The 22,577-nt window shown below is 40.0% G+C and overlaps 1 protein-coding gene across 1 annotated transcript in view; it reads left to right on the forward strand.

The window, feature by feature from the left end:
• itsn1 (intersectin 1 (SH3 domain protein)) overlaps positions 1 to 15,129 on the forward strand; it is a 225,592-nt gene extending 210,463 nt beyond the window's left edge. Inside the window, exons 38-41 of the mRNA XM_059968863.1 lie at positions 409 to 491; positions 580 to 663; positions 1,921 to 2,094; positions 8,280 to 15,129. Coding sequence (XP_059824846.1) covers positions 409 to 491; positions 580 to 663; positions 1,921 to 2,094; positions 8,280 to 8,428 — 490 coding nt within the window. The 3' untranslated portion in view covers positions 8,429 to 15,129. The remainder of the gene's footprint in view (positions 1 to 408; positions 492 to 579; positions 664 to 1,920; positions 2,095 to 8,279) is intronic.
• The last annotated feature ends 7,448 nt before the right edge of the window (positions 15,130 to 22,577 follow it).

Raw genomic sequence — 22,577 nt, forward strand, 5'->3', positions numbered from 1 at the left:
AGGTTGGAGGCAACCCAGATGGAATATGAGTTTGCTGCTCCAACCTGAGAGTGGCCTCATAGTGGCAGTAGAGGAGGTCGTGGAACTTTGTAATTTCACTAACTCAGTTGGAATTACATACCCCCAGAAGCAAAAATAAATTCTGTATGTTCCAACCCAGCAATATGCTTCAGTTCCAATCTCATACAATTAAACCTCCAGGGTGATATTTCACATTAGAGCTAAGTTAAAGATCATTCTATGCTGGAGTCCAATGCCCTTTAGAAATCAAAAGACTGCAGATTCCTGGCACAGCTAAAGTATTTAACCTGTACGGTTTATTCAGTTTTGAATCTTGGCAGAGAAATGAAAGGTCCGTCGTGCCTCCTTTCATCTGTCCTTTCAATTTTGTTTCTTTTCTTTCAAAAGAACTGCTTGGGTACAAAAAATTAAAGCTGCTTCAGAACTGTATATAGAGACGGAAAAGAAAAAGCGGGAAAAGGCTTACTTGGGTATGTAAGGTTACTGTGAGCATACATAAAGTGAAATTTCTTCAAAAGCATTTCCCATTTCTGAACTTAATTCTCTTCATCTCCACAGTTCGCTCCCAAAGGGCTACAGGCATTGGCAGGCTGATGGTAAACATAGTTGAAGGTATAGAACTGAAAGCATGTAGATCCAATGGTAAGAGTTACTGGCTTCATTGATATTTTTCTGAATTAAGTGTCAATCTCCAGAGGAAGGAATCAACAGGTTGCGATGATCTGAATTCTCAGAATAGAATTTCTTTCTCCTGTACAACTGAAGATTCAAAGGTTCACCTATTATCAAACTGAGTATGCAGTATACAACTCTTCGATTCTTCTTCTCCAGACAGCCACGAAGCAAAGAAAAACCATGGAAGTCAGTTCAGAGAGATACGGCAAGCCCAACCCCCTGCACAAAACAAAATGAATGGCATCATGACCATCAACTGCTAAATCCCCCTGCACCCCACAAATCACAACATCGGCCCCCAAATCCCTCTTTCCCGCATAAAATGCAACACAAATATTGGCCCCCAAATCCCCCTCCTCTGCTCAAAAAGACAAGAAAGAACGGGTGAAAACATATTCTAATCCTCTTGAAATAATTTGCTTTTCTTACCATTGACTCAACCTGCAAGCTAACCTTTCTGGAGTCCTGCAATAAGACTCCAAGTCTCTTTGTACCTCTGATTTTTAAATCTTCTCCATTTAGAAAATAGTCTATGCCTTTATTCCTTTTAACAAAGTGCATGACCACACTCTTCCCTACACTATATTCCATCTGCCACTTCTTTGCCCATTCTTCTCCCTGCTTCTTGAACACTACTTATCTGACACACTACCTACCTTCATATTGTTCACAAACTTGGCCACAAAGCCATCCAAGTTATTCACGTATAACGTAAAAAGAAAATGTTCGATCACCGACTCCTGCAGAACTCCATTAGTCACCAGCCACCAAACAATTGTAATTTGTATCCCACATCCAAATGTTCCAGGTCTTAATGACAAAATAAAATGATTATCTACAAGTCTAAACTTGTTAACAGTAAATCCAGTTTTCCATTACAACAATAGTTGCATGCTATTGCAACTAATGAAATTCCTGAAATTTGTTTTTTGTCACTGCTGTCTTTCATGTTAAGCTTTGTCTGCAGTTTCCTGTAGCCACATTAGCACCATCTATATCCCTATTTACTCATTATTAGCCCTCACTAATCTTTCTCTACAACACTAAGTCAGAGATCCAGAACTCTTGAAGACTGGTATTTGACAACTGTGGTACCTGGAAATGTAACTCTCAACTAATCTCTTTGGCATATGATCACAGTGATTATGGCCAGGAAATCTGGGAAAACTTACACTATAGCTGTTAAAACTTTAGATAAAATTAATGTTTTTGTTTTCCTTTTAGGTAAAAGTAATCCTTACTGTGAAGTGACCATGGGTTCTCAGTGCCACATCACCAAAACCATTCAAGACACTCTGAATCCCAAATGGAATTCTAATTGTCAGTTCTTCATCAAAGACCTGGAACAGGATGTACTTTGCATCACTGTATTTGAGCGTGACCAGTTCTCACCAGATGGTAAGGATTATTTGTCACTTTTTACATATTACATATTTTCTCTTGACTAGGAGCAGCCATTCAGGCCTTTGAGTTTCTGCTGGCTCTTGGATCAGTGATGTCATTCCTGTTCAAAGTTCAAAGTGCATTTATTAACAAAGTGTGTATACTATATACAACCTCGAGATTCGTCTCCTTACAGGCAGCCACGAAACAAGAAACCCAAAATAAACCATTAAAAAAAGACCAACAAACACCCAATGTACAGAGAAAGAGCAAAAAAACTCAAATCGCAACAGCATCCAGAACAAAAGTGAATCCATAGACACGAAGACCAGAGCAGCTAGAGCCGGCCCACTGTCTCACCTCTGTTCATCACACAGCAGAGCCAAGGTGTTGTGGAGCTTGCAGGCACAAAGCCCAGAGCAAGCCCACAGCCTCAGCAAAGAGTGGAGAAGTGAGCAGGCTGACCCTTGCCTCTGGTCCCGACGCCTTTTCAATCCATCTGGCCTGACATTTCAGTCGTCCCAACTGTGAGTTGTTCCTCACTCGAAGACCAGGGTCCTTGACATTGATACACTATTGGCCTGGACCACGCCATCACGTTCCAGCCTGTACCCAACTTTGCCAAATTATTCACCCAATAAATTATTATTTATTAATAAATTATTATTTATTATTATTATAAATAATTAATTATTAATAAATTATTGTTTATTTCACTGCCAACTGAGCTCTCTCATGTGTCATTACTGTCCCATGGATTCTCTTGTCACCGACACCAAGAGCAATTTAAGTAGTAGGCTCTTCCAGCCCAGTGAGCCCATGCCTCCCAATTGCACCCATGTAACTAATTAACCTATTCAGGTGAACAACACACACAAAATGCTGGAGGAACTCAGCAGGCCAGGCAGCATCAGTGGAAAAAAGTACAGTTGATGTTTCAGGCCGAAACCCTTCGACAGGACTGGAGAAAAAAAGCTGAGGAGTAGATTTTAAAATTTGGGGGGTTGGGGAAAGAGAACCACCGGGTGACAGGTGAAACCTGGAGGGGGAGGGATGAAATAAAGAGCTGCAAAGCTGATAGGTGAAAGAGACAGAAGGCCATTGAAGAACCAAAAGTGGGGAGAAGCACCAGAGGGAGGTGATGGGCAGGCAAGGAGATAAGGTGAGAAAGGGACAAGGGGATAGGAAATGGTGAAGGAAGTGGGGGGGGGGCATTACTGGAAGTTAGAGAAATCAATGTTCATGCCATCAGGTTGGAGGCTGCCCAAATGGAATATAAGGTGTTGTTCCTCCAACCTAAGTGTGGCCTCATCACAACAGTGGAGGAGTCCATGGATGGACATACCGGAATGGGAATGGGATGTGGGATTGAAATGGGTGGCCACTGGGAGATCCCGCTGGAGCAACACACACAAACTGCTAACGTCAGCCACTTTTTTCCATTGGTGCTGCCTGGCCTGCTGAATTCCTCCAGCATTTTGCGTGTGTTGTTCAGATTCCCAGCATCTGCAGATTCTCTTTTGTTTGTGAACCTATTAATCTGTGTGTCCTTGGAATGTGGTGTTGGATCCTGATGCATTTGCAATCCAAAGGTTCTTCAGAAGTCAAGAATGAGACATATAACTTATTGCTAGCCATTTTATTAAGTGTTATATGAACAAAGAAACAATGAAGAACAAGCTGAGAGAATAAAGTAAATCAAAGGAAAAAGAAGTCATGGTCATCTCACACAGACTAGAGATAACAATTAATCTATAAAATAGCCAGTTTCAAGTGGTGTGACATCTGCTGCAGAAAAACTGAGAAGCTTCTTGAAAAATAAAAGGCTATTGTACTGTATTTGCTACAAAATTCACTGAACATGTCTGTAGATGGTTTATATTAAAATACAAACAATCATAGTTCTTATTAAACTACAAGAAAAATAACAATTCTATATCACAATCCAACTGTGGGAGGAAACCAGAGCACCTGAAGGAAACCCATGCATTTATGGGAGAACGTTATAAACTCCTTACAGACAGCGGTGGAATTACACCTGGGTCACGGGCACTGTAATAGTGGTACACCTCTGTGCTGTCCCCAAATTTAGCCACTGGTTAATATATGAACAAGTTAATCTATGAACCAGTTCTCCTTTGGCATGTGGACCAAAACCCACACAGTGAAGGAGCCTGTGGAAGGTCCATTCACGTGGTATCAGCGGGTCGGCAGAGCTCTGAGATAGATGCATTACCCACACCACCTTTCTGTGGTCCTAGAGACCACAGTAATTCAGATGTGTGCAAATCTAGTTCTAATTAAAGATTAGTTTTACTTGCCATGTGTACATTGAAATAACGGACCATACTATACAGGGAAATGTATCATCTGCGTCAACAACCATCATAATTCAAACATGTGCAAGGTGTAGCCACGCTCCTGGTGGCAGCATAGCATCCCTACAACTCACTAGCCCTAGCCTATACATCTTTGGAATGTGGGAGGAAACTGGAGCACGAGGAGGAAACCTTCACAGTCATGGGGAGAACATGCAAACTCTTTAAAACAGTAGCAGGAATTGAAGCCCGATCGGTGATCATTCGTGCAATAAAGCCACGTACTAGCTGCTATGTGACCGTGCCCTTTATAGAGATCCACCTTCCTGCATTTCTCTTATGTAAGTGAATAGGGATTTTTCTGGGAACAAATCCTAACGAAGTCAGTACAGTTGTCCTCATTTGTGATACTTTCAACTTTGAATCTTCAGAGTGGGAGTGAATTAGTTGTAGGTTGCTTTTGCTCACTAAATCCCAACTTAACCAATCACTTTCCATGGGGGTCATTCATTGGCATTGATTGATAATGACGTCATTACCTTGATCTGATCTTAAGCAAATCCAATGTGTTCAAGCATGTCTTAGTTTTCTCTTCTGATTCAAAATCAGGTTGAGTAACAGTTGTGAAATATTGCTGTTTTGCAGCAGCAGGGAAAAAATTGCTATAAATTACAAGAAGAAATATAAAAATAAATAATTCAAAAAGAGAGCGAAGTAGTGAGTTTTGTATTCATGGTCTGTTCAGAAATCTAATGGCAGAAGAGAAGAAGCTGTTCCTAAAACATTGAGTGTGTGTCTTCAGGCTCCTGTACCTCCTCTCCTGTTAGTAGTAATGAGAAGAGGGCTTGTCTTGGAGGATGAGAGTCTTTCATGATACATGCCGCCTTCTTGAGGCACTGCCTTCTGAAGATGTCCTCACTGGTGGGGAGGTTCATGCCCAGGATGGACCTGGCTGAGTCTACAACCCTCCACTGCTTTTTTCAATCTTGGGCATTGGAGCCTTAATGCTAAGTGGTGATGCAACCAGTCCAAATGTTCTCCACGGTACAATTGTACAAATTTGCAAGAATCTTTGGTGACATACCAAACCTCCTCAAACTCCTACTGTAGTATAGCCACTGTGGTGACATTTTTGTGATTGCATTGATACGCTGAGCCCAGGATAGATCATCCGAGATGTTGACATTTAGGCATTTGAATATTGTGCAACCTTTGTCCAGTGTCTGTGGCAGACTATAAATCATAAAATAACTTTTTTTGGCTTCGGATGTTTCTTTTTATCTCCACTTACTTTCTTTCAGCTGCATCACCTGTTGTTTAATTAGTGACATTGATTTATCGGTGATTTCATGCTGAATCAGTACACTCAGACGTGCAACTTAATATGAAGGTTGACATACAGTAAATAATGTGTTCTGCCTGCTAGGCAGAATTATGTGGATTTATGAGTCATGCACAGGATCTTGTCAACCGCTGTTTGAATTATTTGCCTCTGTAAGGTTCACAGTCTCGTTGCAAGGCTGTGCTTGACAGTATAGAAATACAGTCGGTGGCCACTTTATTAGGTACACCAGCTCATTAACGCAACTATCTAATCAGCCGATCACCTGGCAGCAACTCAATGCATAAAAGCATGCTGGCGTGGTCAGGAATTTCAGTTGCTGTTCAAACCAAACATCAGAATGGGGAAGAAATATGATGTAAGTGACTTTGACCGATTTGGTGCCAAGTGGGGTACCAGATACTGTTGATCTCCTGGGATTTACACAATATTAGAATTAGGCAGCAGGCCTTTCTTCCCCGGTCCATTCAATCAGATGATCTTGGCTGCAACTCCACTTTGCTATTCGTTCCCTGTAACCCTTCCCCAAAAATATGTTTGCCTCAGACTCAAAGACATGAAGTGTTTCAATTCCCTGATGAAAGGTCTAGGCCGAACACTCACTCTCCATGGATTCTGCCTGACCTGTTGAGTTCCTCCAGTCTTTTTCCAGGTTTTCAGTATTTGCAGAATCTCTTGTGCTTATGAAGAGTACAGGTCATGGTGTCAGGGTAACTATGCAAATAGTCATCAGCAGTACCTGGTCAGAATGTATTGCTCAAGATTTCCAACATCCGCAGAATCTCTTGGGTTAGTGTCTCAGGAGCACACACACGATGCTGGAGGAACTCAGCAGGTCAGGCAGCATCTAGGAGAGGAATAAACAGTCATAAACATTTTGGGCCGAGACCCTTCATCAGGATCATCCAGCCACAGCAGTATCTCTTGTGTTTATCTCAGACTCCACAATTCTTTGAGATAGAACATTTCAAGTATTCACAGCTCATTGAGAAATAGATGGCCACATATTCTGATGTGCTTCCAGTTTTGGATTGTTCCACAAGCTCAAACACAGTTTTTATTGATTTCTTATAATACTCTTGAATGAACGCCTTGTCTTAAACCCCTGATTTTACAATCTGCCTCATCAAGGAGTTTATTTACACTTTATTGTCTCCTTACACGGTACTTTCTCTATATCTGCAGCACTATATTCTGCATTCTGATATTCTTGTTCCCTCTGTACTTGGTTTTGAAACAGTCTACGACCATAAGACATAGGAGCTGAATTAGGCCATTCAGCCCATCAAGTCTGTTCTGCCATTCAGTTATGACTGATTTACTATTCCTCTCAACATAATTTTCCTTCCTTCTCTCCTTAACATTTGATGCCCTACCTAATCAAGAATCTGTCAACCTTGGCTTTATACAGTATATATTCAATGACTTGGCCTCCACAGATAACTGTGGCAATGAATTCCATTAATGCACCACCTTCTGGCTAAAGAAATTCCTCCTTCTCTCTGTTCTAAAGGGATGTCCTTGTATTCTGAGACTGTGTCCTCTTACCCTAGATTCCCCCACTAGATGAATCATCCTCTTCACATCTGCTCTATGTAGGCTAGATGGCTTGCAGAACAAAGATATTCATTGTATCTCAGTATATATGTCAATAATTAACCAACACTAATACTAAGGAGAGATATTCTCTCAGCATTTGCTGTCAAACCTACCCCCACCCCATTCCTAATTTTCTCTCTCTCTCTCGTGAGGGAAATAAGTCTTTCAAAGTTCAAAGTAAATTTATTTTCAAAGTACGTATATGTCATATATACTACCCTAAGATTCATTTTCTTGCAGGCATTCACTGTAGAACAAAGAAATATAATAGAATCAATGAAAAACTACCCACAAGAATAAGAAACAAGCAGTGTACAAGGGAAGACTGTACAAAGCAAATAGTAAAAAATTATAATAATAAATAAGTAATAAATAATATTGAGAACATGAGTTGTGGGATCCCTTGTGTCTTGGGTTTCGGTGATCATTTCAGAGTTGTGCTGAGTTAAGTAAACCACTGAGGTTCAAGAGCATGATGGTTGAAGGGTAATAACTGTTCCTCAACCTGGTGGTGTGGGGCCTAAAACATCTATACCTCCTTCCCAATGGTAGTAACGAGAAGAAAATGTTGTTTGGATGGTGAGGATCGTCAATGACAGATGCTGCTTTCTTGTGGCAGCGCTCCTTGTGGATGTGTTCAACGGTGGGGAGGACTTTCCCTGTGATGGACAGGGTTGTATCCATTCCTTTTTGTAGGCCTTTCCATTCTTGGACATTTGGTGTTTCCATACCAGCCACGATACAACCACTGTGCATCGATATAAGTCTTCCACTCTATTTATACATTGCAGATTATTGCTATGTGCAGATTAGCCATTGCAATTCCCAAACTAGCAGCAGAATTTTGTTGGCTCTAAGATTATGTGTGTTCTTTCTCATGTCTTTTACTGCCTCACCATTTTAAGAATTTGCTGTAATAATCTCCTTTTCCTTCTGTATAGATTTTCTGGGCCGCACAGAAATTCGCGTGGCAGATATCAAAAAAGATCAGGGCTCCAAAGGTCCTGTTACAAAGCGCCTCCTGCTTCATGAAGTCCCTACTGGTGAGATAGTGGTACGGCTGGATTTGCAGCTCTTTGATGAAACTTAAGGGTAATATATGTATTTCTGTACATTGAAAAGCCACTAATAATGACTGAATCAAATACCTGCAGGAGCTAGGACCGCTGAAAACTTCCAATGTGCAGAATACACAGAGCATACTTTGTTTACTGTTTTGTATTCATAGAGAAATGTGAAATTAGAGTTTGTAGATACCACCTTCATTTGTCAGTGCAAAGCTTTCACATATCTACATTCCACTTCCAGTTTTTCAGACCATAGTTGACACAGGGCTTGTCTTTCCAAACGCTGACCGGTGGGTCTGAATGGAACTGATTCCATTGTGTGGTAAAAGTTTGCACAATTTTTTTAGGGGATATCACAGAAACCACTTTTTGGTGGCTGCCTTTGATGAGAGGAGTGAAACATACCCTCTGGGTTCACTTCATTAAATAAAGTTCGTCACTTTCCTCTGTGCACTTGCTTATAATGTTTTAGGAGCAGCGATTCGAAAATAAGGTGCCAAGATAGAATGTCATAAATTATTATAAATCACTTTAGAAGAACTGTTCATAACAAATATCCAAGTGCGGATTTGACTAAGATGGAACATATAAAGAGGAGGTTCCTGATTTGCTGATTGTCTTGAGAATAATGTAAACTTGTTTATTGTGTTAGAATTTAATATACTTTTGTAAGTCTCTCTCTCTCCCCCTCATCCACTCTCCCTCTCTATCTCTTGCTCTGTCTCTCTCTCTCTCTTTATCTCCATCATTCTCTCTCTGCCTCTTTATCTCTTTGTGAGAGAGAGAGAGTCTCTTTAGAAATTGAAGGCCTGAACTTCCACCTCTGACCTTTCTAATGGACTGTTCAGAGGACAGGTTTCTCCTTAGACTATGAAGCACCAAAGAGGGATGAGACAAGGAGGGACATTGATGATCTACCTGTAACCTTAGCTGATTTAATGTACGGTCCAATTATACACTGGAAACTTTTTTTTGCAAGTAAGAATTACTGTATTAGCTTGTTTGTTGCTGCTGAACAGTTTTCATATTATGTATATGTTAATGAACTGTGAAATTTGGCAAAAAGCCCACTTCAAGCTGCCATTGTTTTTATTCACTGTTGTATTTAAACTATGAACAACCTGTCATTTAAACAAAAGCCTTGAAATGGATTGACTCTTCAAAGTCTGCAGAATCAGGTCTTAAGATCATCCTTAAAACATTTCACAAAGTTGCCTGAAATCAGTATGTTTGATTTCACCATACAAATTATAATCTAAGCACGTCACTTACTTGAGCTCTTAAGTAATGAAATATGACACTAATTCTTAGATTAGAGAATATGATACTAATTCTTAGATTATGTGTTCAGTGAACGATATGTTAGAATTAAAAGCTCTGTTGGAACATGATATTTTTCATGCAAGCATTAAAACAGAAGAATACACACAAACTACATTTTAGGATTCATTTAAAATCGAAAATTTAGGCTGATTAGTTTTCATGTCACTATATGTATATAGGGAAGTCTTCACTTAATAATCCAGATTACTGTTTCTTTTTACATTTACATTTTTATCAGATTTTATATGTTAAGTGTATTACTGGCTGAAACCCCCTTTTTAAAAATAAAACAGAATACACAACCCAGGAGGCGTCCATTCTGTGTTGCTTTAAAACAGGTGCTGAAATTAATTCTTGCTGTATTTTTAGGGTTAGGGCAACAATGTTTTTAGATGCAAGGTCAAACTTTTTAAAAATAAGATTAGCAACAGTCCCAATATTAGCAAGGACTACTAACCATTTGCTGGTAAATTTGCGTTTGGAAAGTCAAATTTGTTCTGGGGAACTAGGTATATGTTTTTGGAACTACTCGTTACAATCCAGTGGCTTCAAAATTCTTTACTGTTGCTTAATTAGCTTTATTTGTGAACTTGTACCGGTGCTGGATTCTGGTATTACTTTTCCCATTGCTTCTGTGTGTACGAGAGATTACAATTCACAGTGTAAAATATGACAATCGTGTGGCTCTCTGAATTTAGAAACTAAAGCATTTTAGTTGGAGGAAATGAACCAGATCCTTTCTAAATTATTAATGTTATGAATAACTAGCAAGCTAAGTCTGAGCTGATAATTTACTAGATAACGATAAAAACTATCTTAACATTAAAGGATTTATAATGTGTTGATTCTGGCAATGAAAGGGTTATCCAATGGGTAGCGATTGAAGGCTTGTTGGAATTCAGAAGAATGAGGAGGGATCTCATTGAAACCTATCGAATGTTGAAAGGCCTAAATAGAGTGGATGTAAAGAGGATGTTTTCTTCGGTGGGTGTGCGCAGCCTCAGAATAGAGGGACATCCATTTAAAACAAAGATGAGATGGAATTTCTTTAGCCAGAGGGTGGTGAATTGTGGAATTCATCTGAGGCAGCCAGGTCACTGGAGGTGTTCATGGAGGAGGTAGATAGATTCTTCATTAGTCAGGGCATGAAAGGTTATTAGGAGAAGGCGGGAGAATGGGGTTGAGAAAAAAGTGGATCAGCCGTACCGAATTGGCGGAGCAGACTCAATGGCTGAATGGTCTAATTATACTTCTGTGTTTTATGGACTTTTCACAAATTTACAAAAAAAAAGATGCTTGCACTGTAGTGCCCTTATGGTAATAAGGTATTAGTTTCCACTGGTTTACTGTTGTGGGATTTGGATGTTGTTCCTGTCGGCTACTAGATCATTTACTCCATTAGTAATGATGGATTGTGCAAAAGAATTCACTCGCCTCCTAATGTTTTACACACAGTCAGTTCTAAAATCATTGTTTCAAGATTGATAAATGGGAAAAATTATGCCTAATACCCAATCGGTCTGAATTATTTCTTTAACTACTGTAAAATGCTGAATGGTAAATGTGCAAACTTCTCGCATGGTCGATGTTGGGATTAATTTGAACAAGTCCCTTTTGACTTAGTCCTATTTTACAGATTCCATGGTCTTGTTGAACCTCATTGAAAACATTAACAGTGGATTTGGTGTCATACAAAATTGCAAGAAACATAGATATAGAAACCTTTCCCCATATAAGACTAGATAACATAGGTTTAAGGTGAGGGTAAGGTACAGAGGGGATCTAGGGAAGAGTTCTTTTCATGCAGAAATCTGGAATGCAGAGGAAGCAAGTTCAATAATCATCTGGTTAAGCATAAACACAAGAGCTTCAGCAGATGCTGGAATCCTCCAAAAGCAGGATTTCCCAGTTGTTTACCATTTTAATTCCAACCCTACTTCCCATTCTGACATGTCAATCCGTAGCCTCCTTTACTAACATAATGAGGCCACTCTCAGGTTGGAGGAGTAACACCTCATATTCCGTCTGGATAGCCTCCAACCTGGTGGCATGAACATCGATTTCTCAAACTTCTGGTATTTTACCACTCCCCCTTCCCTCTTCTTCAATTCCCCGCTCTTCCCCCCCACCCCACCTCTTCTCTTCTCCTCACCTGCCACTCACTTCCTGATGCTCCTGTTCCTTCCCTTTCTCCCATGGTCCATTCTCCTCTCTTATAAAATTCCTCCTCCTTCTTCTTCAGCCCTTTACCTTTTCCACCTATTACCTCCCAGATTCTTACTTTACCCCACTCCCCCACCCACCTGGCTTCACCCATCACCTGCTACCTTGTACTCCTTCCCTTCCCTCACCTTATTCTGGCTTCTTCCTCCTTCCTTTCCAGTTCTGATGAAGGCTCCTGACCCGAAACATCAACCATAAATGATTTCCGTAAATGGTGCCTGACCTGCTGAGTTCCTCCAGCATTTTGCTTGTGTTGCTCTGGATAAATATTTAGATCACCTTGGCATAGTAAATCTGAACCTAGTGCTGGTAAATGGAAGAAGTGTGGATGAGAGACAGCATGGCTTTGATGGGTTGAAGGGCAGGTCAGTGTTGTGCAACTCTAATCTTCTGAAAGGCTTAGTGAAAATTGATTTTTTTTTCTTTTTTCAAGCCAACCCCAAATGAAGGGTTTTAAGACTCTAGGTCCTTTAATTAAGATATCTAGGTTTTGTTGTGTTCTATAAACTTAAATCATCTACAGGTTTATTCAGTTAAAGAAGTTGGTAGTTATACATCAATAGCTTTACATGCAAGTGTAGCTTATAGATTTGCAAAGGGGAAAGCATGCTTTCCTGCAGATTAGTTCTGGGAAAACTAATATAATACTTGGCAACTTGGTGATAGCCCTACACTGTGCAACCAATTCTAAACCTCAAGAGTTCAAAAACACAAGAGATTCTGCAGATGCTGGAAATCCAGAGTAACACACACAAAATACTGGAGGAATTCAGCAGGCCAGGCAGCATCTGGAAAGGAATAAAGAGTCAACTTTTCAGGCCGAGACCCTTTATCAGAACGTGAGGACAGTCCTGATGAAGGGTCTCAGCCCAAAACATTCACGTTTTATTCCTGTCCTATTGCTGCCTGACCTGCTGAATTCCTCCAGCAAATTGTGTGTGTTACTCAAGAGTTCAAACTTTTTGCAGTGTGGCTTGGCATGGCTATGTGGTTGTTCTGTGCTGCCCTATTTATTGCGACAATTGTGTTCAGTTACTCTTAACTAACAGAAGCTGTTACCAATGTCGCTATGTGAAGAATGTGAAGACTGTCTTGCTGGTCATGTCATTCAGCTCATTATGCACTTTTGTTGTCAAGGTTAATAGTATAACATGGTTGGGTTTGACTAATGATGTCTGTATCAAAATAGATTAGTTGGAAATGTAACTGTAGTATAATTTATATGAAAAGCTTAAAATGTTCACATCTTATTGAGGAACAAATTATGCAGAAAGACTCTGAGAGTTTTTAAACTGGAATCTGCACTTTGAGAATGCAATTCAAAACATTCAAACCAGCATAAATTCTGTTGTATAATTTTTATTTCTATGCTACTTCTTGTTATAACCTGCCTATTGTAACAATTTTTTTATAAAAAATCCTTTTATACTAATGAATGTCATACAGTCTTTATTGGGAAATTGCATGTTTTAAAGCCACTGTATATTGCACACTTGTGAGGACAAGACGAAACACTCTAGGAAATTGAAATGTTTGGTTGTCTTGATCTTCATGGTTTGTCTTGTTCTTTATCATTTAACTAGTTGTAGGTCCAAGAATTTCTTTGCCTATTTTTGTAAAATATAAATTCCATGTCCATTCCTATGATACACAAGAGATTCTGCAGATGCAGAAAATCCAGGTCAACACACACAAAATGCTGGAGCAACTCAGCAGGTCAGGCAACATCTATGGAAATAAATAGTTGATGTGCCCTGAAGAAAAGTCTCAACCCAAAATGTCGACCGCTCATTTCCATAGATGCAGCCTGACTTGCTGAGTTCTTGCAGCATTTTGTGTGTGTCACTGTCTATTCCAAATGTTAGGTGATTAAAAACAAACAATATTTGTAATCTTTATTTGATTGGAACACTATTCACCATTTTTTCCCACAAAGCATTGTGGATTAAAACATGCAATCCCTTTCATTGTGCATTTCAAATTATTGTAGCAACTTTAATTACAGGGTTACAGCCACTTTGAATCATCCTCTACAATGATAAGTTATTTCAAAGTTGTGCATCAATGGGTAGATTTTTAAATGTGTACAGTTTAAGTCAACGTCCTACAGAGGATATTTATTCTCTATGTTCCCTTGGAATGCCTGACCATATAACGCATGGTGTTCCAAGAGGAAGCAAGGAGCTTATTCCCAGGTGTCTGTTGTTTTCCTGGTCTCAACCATCGTAGATGAAAGAAACTGATACTTCAGGGAGGGTTCAGACTCTAATATTTCTCTCCTCATTGAATGGCACCCAATCTGAGTGGGGTGACTTGAGACAGAGCAGTTAAAGTGAATGTTGAAGAAGAGGGATGGAGAGAGGGTTTGCTCAGACTCACATTCACTCACCACTGGTGCTCCAGTTAGAGTTTGCAGTTGATACTCTATGTACCAAAATGTAATTTTGACGGGTAGGGATTCTCTTAAATTACTAGAAATATTGCTGCTGTAAGCTTTGTTAAAACAATCTGTGTGCGGAGATCTTAAAATGTAACTTGTAGCAACTAACATGAATACCTAATCTATGGAGGTTAAGCCAAACCCCTTTGCTCTACTTATGTGTGCGATATGATCATAAGTTGGAGAATCAAGACTTTGTGAGACTCCAGAGTTATTGTTGTTTGTGTGTGGATCTTCAAGGCCAAACTATCCGATATACAGCCAAATGTTATTTTTTTCCATTGTAAATCACTGTCATGGTGCACAATTATACTACTACAATTGAATACTGCTGTGTGTTCATATTCACACTGTTACTTTGGACAGTTTTCATATTGTTCTGTCAACAGAATTATATTTTCTCAGCTTATGTATTTGTGTATTTTCACAAAGGAGAATTAAACTCTGCAAGTTAGCGCTTCACTGAAAAAGATGATTCTTGTGGAGAATAAAGTGAAGTATACATGGGGAAACTTCAAGTGAACTATGTTACAGCAGAATCCTGTTAACTACTGGTGCTGAACAGCACAAACTCAAGCAGAATGGAAAAAGGCAGTTTCCAAACTACTTGAATGCTTTGAGGACCAGCCAAGTACTGGCAAAAGAAAGCTGTAAATCTTATAAACAATCAGAATGGCATATTGTATTGTCTTAATGTAACTCATTTACCTTAAAATAAAGTTCTTGACTTGTGTATTATACAGTCTTGGCAAGTTCTTACTGACGAGCACCATTTCAGGAGGACAACAAGAATTGACTTTATTCACCATATATATCTATGTGTATTGGGAGTTGCTGTGGTGAGTTGGCATGGCATGCAACAAAAACAGCATTAACCATTATGAAGAATAAAGAATTGTATAAAAAATAAAGTTAGAGATTAAAATATGGATACAGAATAAAATGTGCATAAATACATAAATATCAGTCTGTATTTACAATGTAAACAGCATTATATAAAGTGGTTTGAAGCACTTACACTGCAATGATAAGAATACTGTAATAGATGGCCGGGTGTTGAGCGCTAACTGGAATGGTTGATCAGATTAACTGACTGGAGGAAGGCACTTTTAAGATGGTGTGAAGCTTTTGTTTTAATAGCCCTATAACACTTCCCAGAAGGGAACTTTCGGATAAGGCCATTTACTGAGTTGGTAATGTCCACAATAATTTTTCTTGCCCGTTTCATTGTCCTGAACACATACAGGACCTGCAGTGACACTAGACTGCAGCCAATGGACTTTTTTGCTGAACTTAAAATAAAGAGATGTCTGTTAGAACTGAGATGAGGAAGAATTTCTTCAGTCAGAGGATGGTGAATCTGTGGAATTCATTACCACAGAGGTCTATGGAGACCAAGTCATTGGATGTATTTAAGGCAGAGATTGATAGATTCTTGATTGGTAAGGAGATTAAGGGTTGCAGGAAGATGTGGAAGAATGGGTTGGGAGAAATAAAAATCAGACATGATTGAATGGCAGAGTAGAACTGATGAGTCAAAGGAATAAAATTAGCTAATGTCTTAAGGTCTAATGATTCCACTCCAGAGACATTACCGCAACGTCAAACTCAATATTCCACTGCTAACTTCATGTGGTACTGCTCAAAAAGTACCTTTCTTTTGGAAAAGTCATTAACTTGAGGCCTTGTCTGCCATCCCAAGAAGAAGTTTATATTAAAAAAATCTCACCTGTTATCAAAAAGAGTCAATGTATTTAAAGCAACAATATATAAATACATCAGCTATTTTCTCATTTAAGTTATCTGCTCCTTTTGGAACTCCTGCTGTCTTCAAATTGGATTCTGTGTTTCCTATTATTAAAGTGCAAAAGAATATAGCACTTCTGGTAAATGGACTGAAATTCAGGCACCTGGACCATTGACCTGAGAATGTGAAGTTCAAATCCCACCACAGCAGGTGAGAAGTTTATATTTGTCCAATAAATTGCGACTAACATGTTACAAAGGTGAAATGAAAACTTTTACTGCTTCAGCTTGTCCTTATGGGGAGGAAATCTGTCATCAGTTTGACCACTGAATCAGAATCAGATTTAATTTGACATATGTTGTAAAATTTCTTGTTTTGCAGCAGCAGTACAGTGGAATCCATAAAATATACAATAAATTACAAAAACAAATATACTGTATATATAAAATATTATATAAGTAGTACAAAGAGAGAGCAAAACCAATGAGGCAGTGTTCATGGGTTACTTCATTGTCCCTTTAGAAATCTGCTGGCAGAGGGGAAGCTGTTCCTAAAGTGTTGAGTGTGTATCTTCAGGCTGTGTCACAACAGTGATTTTGGATAGATCTCCTTATCTGAAAGATTATTGTGAAGAAAATAGGCTCTTAGAATCATGGAATGAAACCATAAAATTATTAACAACACAGGAGGTGACCATTCAGTTCATCTAATCTATACTAGCTTCTGGTAAAGTAATGCTGTCACTCCAGTTGCTTCTTCTCCCTAACTCTGCAAATTACTTTATGACATTTCGCTAGTACATGAAATGTGGATAGTGTTTTATTTAAATGAAGTTCTGAGCTTCTGGGGTGTTCTTGGATCAATGGTTCAGACCATTGGATATGAGTCTATTTACTCTGGCTGCTGGTAAAGCATTAGCAGGCTACAAGAAACTATACAGTAGATGTGGAGCAATGCATACAAAGCGCCATAGGAACTCAGCAGGTCAAGCAGTGACTATGAAGAGAAATAAACAGTTGACATTTCAAGGATGAGAAAGGAAGGGGGTAGAAGTCAGATTAAGAAGGTGATGAAGATGGAAGGGAAAGTGTACAAGAAGCCAGGTGAGGGGGAAGATGAAGTGAGAAGCTGGGAGGTGGAAAAGAAGAAGGAGGAATCTGGTAGAAGGGGATAGTGGACAATGGGAGAAAGGGAGGGATGAAAGACAACAGAGGAAGGTGATGAGAAGCTGATGAAAAGAGAAGGGGTAAGAGGGAAGTTAGAATGAAGAATAGAAAAGGAAAGAAGGGGTAGAAATTATTAGAAGTTAGAGCAATTGATATTCATGCTGACAAATTGGAGGCTAATCAAGCAATATATGAGGTGCTGTTCCTCTTGCCCGACACTGACTTCATCATGGCAGTAGAGGAGATCATGGACAGACATTTCAGAATGGGAATGAGAAGTCGAATTTGAAATGGTTGGGCACCAGCCTTCTGCGGTAGACGGAGCAAAGGTGCTTGATAAAGTAGTCCCCGAATTTGCGTTGGCTCTCACCGATGTAGAGGAAGCTGCACTGGAAGCTCTAGATACAGTAGACAACCCTGACAGACTCACAGGTGAAGTGTTGCCTCACCTGGATGGACTGTTTAGGGCTCTGAATGGAGGTAAGCGAAGAGGCAAATGGCCAGGTGTAGCATTTCTTCTGCTTGCAGGGTTAGGTGCCAGAGGGAGATCAGTGGGGAGGGACAAACGAACAAGGGAGTCATGTACAGAGTGATCACTGTGGAATGTGGAGAGGGAAGGAAAGGTGTGTTTAGGGGTAGGTTCCCTTTGAAGATGACAGAATTTACGAAGAAGTTGTGGGAACAATATGTATGTGCTTCAGCCCTTCAATTTTGTGCTGCTACTCGACTAGACTGCGATCTGATTTATATACTAACTCAATACCCTTCAGCCCCACACCAACAAATGCTGTTCGACCTGTTGAGTAATAGTTTTGTACAACTTGGAAAAAGCCCTTCAGCCCAACTCTTTCTAGTCATCTATAATTCCTTATTCAAGCTACTTCCATTTGCCAGTATCCCATTTGTCAGTGTTTCGTCCATACTGTAACCTTCCAAACCTTTCCTTTCTACATATCTGTCCCACTGTCTTTTAAAAGTTGTTATTTTACCTACCTCAACTACTTCCTCTGGTAGTTCATTTGTTGTTGATATTACCCTCTGTTTAAAAAAGGTTGCCTTTCAAATTCCTATTAAATCTTTCCCCGTCACCTGAAACTTATGCCCCCTAGTTCTTGATTCACAACTCTGGGGGGGAAAATAGACTGAGACCATTCTATGTCCCTCATGATTTTATGCATCTCTATAAGATCATCTCTCAGTCTCCTATGCTCCAAATAATAAAGTTCTAACCTATTCAACCTTTCCCAATAACTCAGGTTATAGGGAAAGCTATTCCTTTCATTTTTCCTTTAATCAATAATGGGGGTTTGATCATCTCTTGATCTATAATGTACATAGGCACATATAAACCTAGTCTAATTTAATCAGTCTGATAGACTCAGTATCATTCTGACATAAAGGAGTTTTGCAGCCTCAAAGGTTGTTCTATCCTTTACAAGGCACAGTGCCCGATCTGAATGTTGTTCTCTAACTGAAACCTAACCATTTCTTTGTCTACAGAATTACAATAGAGCTTCCATTCTCATTGCAATGAAGGTCAATAGTTGCTTAGTCTTCAGTTATTGCTTGTGCCAATAGATTAACTTTAATTAATTAATTTATTTTTATTTATTGAGGTATGGTGCGGAATAGGCCCTTTCAGCCCTTTGAACTGTGCCATCCAACAACCTACGATTGAACCATAGCCTAATCATGAGGCAATTTACAGTGATCAATTAACCTACCAACTGATATATCTTTGGACTGTGGAAGGAAACCAGAGCACCCGGAGGAAACCCAGGCAGTAATGGGGAGAGCATACAAACTCCTTTAATGTCTGGACTGAGATCTCTAAAGCTTTGCTATTGGAAAATACTTATCGTTGAGATCTATTGTGGATTTTCAAACACTGGACACTTTTTTTCTGCTATACTTTTCACTCTTCAATTTGTTACGCTGTGCTGGAGAAATTCAGCAAGTTAGGCAGCATCTGTGGAAGGGAATAAGTTGTCAAAGTTTTGGGCTGAGACCCTTCATCAGTTCTGTAAAGGATGAGGACTGTAGCCAGAATAAGGAGATGGGTGGAAGAGAAGGAGTACAAGCTGGCAGATGATAGGTGTGAGCAGTTGGGTGGGTGGGGGAGAGGGGTGATGTGAGAAGCTGGGAGATGATAGGTGGAAGAAGGGGGAATCTCACAGAAGAGGACAGTGGGCCATGGAAAGAAATCCAACCTGAGTTCAGCCTCACCATGGCATGAGAAGAAGCCATGGACAGAGATAAGGGAATGGGAAGTCGAACTGAAAGGGGTGGCACCCAGGAAATCACACCTTGGGTCCGAAGGAGTGAAGGTGCTCAATGAAGTCCTTCAGCCTACATTGGGTCTCACCAGCTTAAGAGGAGGTTGCAGCAGGAACACTGGATACAGTAGATCATAATAGGCTTGCAGGTGAGGTTTTGCCTCATTTGGAAGAATTGCCTGGGGCCCTGACTGCTAGTGAAGAGGTGTAGGGGTAGGTGTAGCACTTGCCTTTCTTCTCCCACCTTCCTTCTCACCCGGTCTTAACTATCATCTGCCAGCTTGTACTCCTTCCCCACACCCTCTTCCTTATTGCCCACTTCCATTTCCAGTCCTGATGAAGAGTGTTGGCCCAAAACATTGACTGTTTATTCCCCTCCATAGACAGTGCATGACCTGCTGCGATCCTTCAGCATTTTGTGTCTGTTGCTCAAGATCTCCAGGATCTCTTGTGTTTATGAAGGAATACCAAGCCATTTGAAAAATAAATTGCTAACCTAAGTACTACATTTCATTCCTTAACCATATCAATAATATAGCGGAGGGTCAAAGATAGAGAAAATTAAAATCTCAAGACAGCAGATAATGGAAATCTGAACTAAACTAGTGCTGTAAACAATCACAGAATCATTGGTCAGTAACAGTGGAAGAAGAAACATAAGATTTTGAATCAATGAGCTTTCTCCACAAAAGGCTGTCTAACCTGATAGCACAGAAAAAAGCCCTTCAGCCTATATGTTTAGAGGGAAGTGGATCAAGTGTTCAGAAATGGGAATTAGCCTTAACTTACACCTTGGTCAATGTGGACACATAGGCTGAAGAGCTTTTGTACCTGTCTACATACTGTACTTAAATGGATCTGATATACCTGTCTCAACCACTTCCACAATCTGGTTCCACTTATCTACCATCTGCTGTGTGTAAAAAAAAGTTGTCCCTCAGGTTTTTATTAAACCTTTCAGCTCTAATCTTAAAACTATGCCCTCTAGTTTTTGATTCCCCGTCCCTGGAAAAAAAGATTGTTCACCCTCTCTATACCCCTCATGATTTTATTTACCTGAGATTACCCCTCAGTTTCGTAAACTCCAAAGAGTTAACGTCAGCCTGTCTAACCTCCCCCTGCAGCTGAATCAAATGTCTTATGTTCCCAGCACTTCCTGGTTTCCTGGATTTATTTAGATAGTGCAACATCCATTTGGTAAATGTGCCAGAATGGGTCTGTAGCATGTATTGAAAGAAGTCAAATGAAGGGGAATTACTTATTCTTGTCAACACTAACCTGTTCCATATATGTGCATATGACATCACTGGATGGAATTACCACCATAAAGTCTCCACAGGGATTGAGTTCCATCTTCACATTCTCCATTATCACATTTGAGAGATGTTTTGCTTCAAGACAAGTGTCACTGTAGCCCATCTGCAGTAGAATCATAGTGTGCCACTAAGAGTGTGGTTAGTGCAATCGCTGTGCAATGCAACACTTACTAATTGGGGAACAAGTCCTTTTGCCATCTGTAAGGAGTTTTTATGTTCCGCCCGTGACTGCATGGGTTTGCTCCATGTACTCCAGTTTCCACCCATATTCCAAAGACATCCGGTCAGGGTTAGTGAATTATGGACATGCTGTGTTGGCACCAGAAGCATAGCTGCTGCCCCCAGCTATGCTCACTGATTTGTTTTGATGCATTTAACTTTATGTATTGATGTACATGGTGGCAAATACGTTTGTAAAACAAATCTTTATCTCTATTTTTATCTTTAAACTGTGTCCACCTTGACTCTGCCTACCACTCTTCACCCTTCCTCAATTTACCTCTTACCCCTTCTCCTCCTCTTTATGCCTGCTATCTTCCTATCCACTCTTGGAATTGTTCCAGGCTCTCAAACCAAATTTCTTTCCCTTTACAGATGCTGTTCAGCCTGCTGAGTTCCTCCAGCAGATTGTTTATTGCTCCAGATTATAGCTTCTGCAGTTGTATGTCTACAACTTCGAGGCACAGCCAACACATCACTATTAACGAATCAGGGTGCCAAGACTGATTATATGTATGGAAGGGCTTTTCAGAAGCAATATTGGCACGTTCAATACATTTACACGAGACGACCATAGGACATAGGAGTAAAATTAAACCATTTTACCCCATTGACTCTGCCCCACCATTTCATCATTGCTGATTTATTATCCTACTCAACCCTATTCTCCTGCCTTCTTCCTGTAACTTTTGGAACCCTTACTAATCAAGAACCTATGAACTTCCACTTTAGATATACCCAATGACATGGCCTCCAGTCATCTGTGGCAATGTTTTCCACACATGCACTACCCCTTGGCAAATTTACGAAATATGCAGCCAGATACATGGATGACAAGTGTTTAAAAAATCAAAACCTGGTTTAATATCACAGCATACGTTGTGAGATTTGTTAACTTTGTGGCAGCAGTACAATGCAATACATGATAAACAAATCTGAATTACTTTAAGTATATTGTCTCACCTAACTGGATGAGCTTAGAGCATGGATCAGTACTTGGAGCTATGATGTTGTGGCCATTACAGAGACTTGGACGGCTCAGGGACAGGAATGGATACTCGTGTGCCAGGCTTTAGATTTTTCAGAAACGAGAGGGAGGGAGGCAAAAGAGGTGGGGGCATGGCACTGCTGATCAGAGATAGTGTCACGGCTGCAGAAAAGGAGGAAGCCATGGAGGGATTGTCTACTTAGTCTCTGTGGGTGGAATTTAGGAACAGGAAAGGGTCAATAACTCTACTGGGTGTTTTTTTTATAGACCACCCAATAGTAACAGGGACATCGAGGAGCAGGTAGGGAGACAGATTGTGGAAAAATGCAATAACAGGGTTGTCATGGTAGGTGATTTTAATTTCCCCAATATTGATTGACATCTCCCTAGAGCGAGGGGTTTAGATCGGGTGAAGTTACTAGGTGTGTTCAGGAAGGTTTCCTGACACAATTTGTAGATAAGCCTACAAGAGGA

This window comes from Hypanus sabinus, chromosome 4 (assembly GCF_030144855.1).
Source record: "Hypanus sabinus isolate sHypSab1 chromosome 4, sHypSab1.hap1, whole genome shotgun sequence".
Classification (NCBI taxonomy): domain Eukaryota; kingdom Metazoa; phylum Chordata; class Chondrichthyes; order Myliobatiformes; family Dasyatidae; genus Hypanus; species Hypanus sabinus.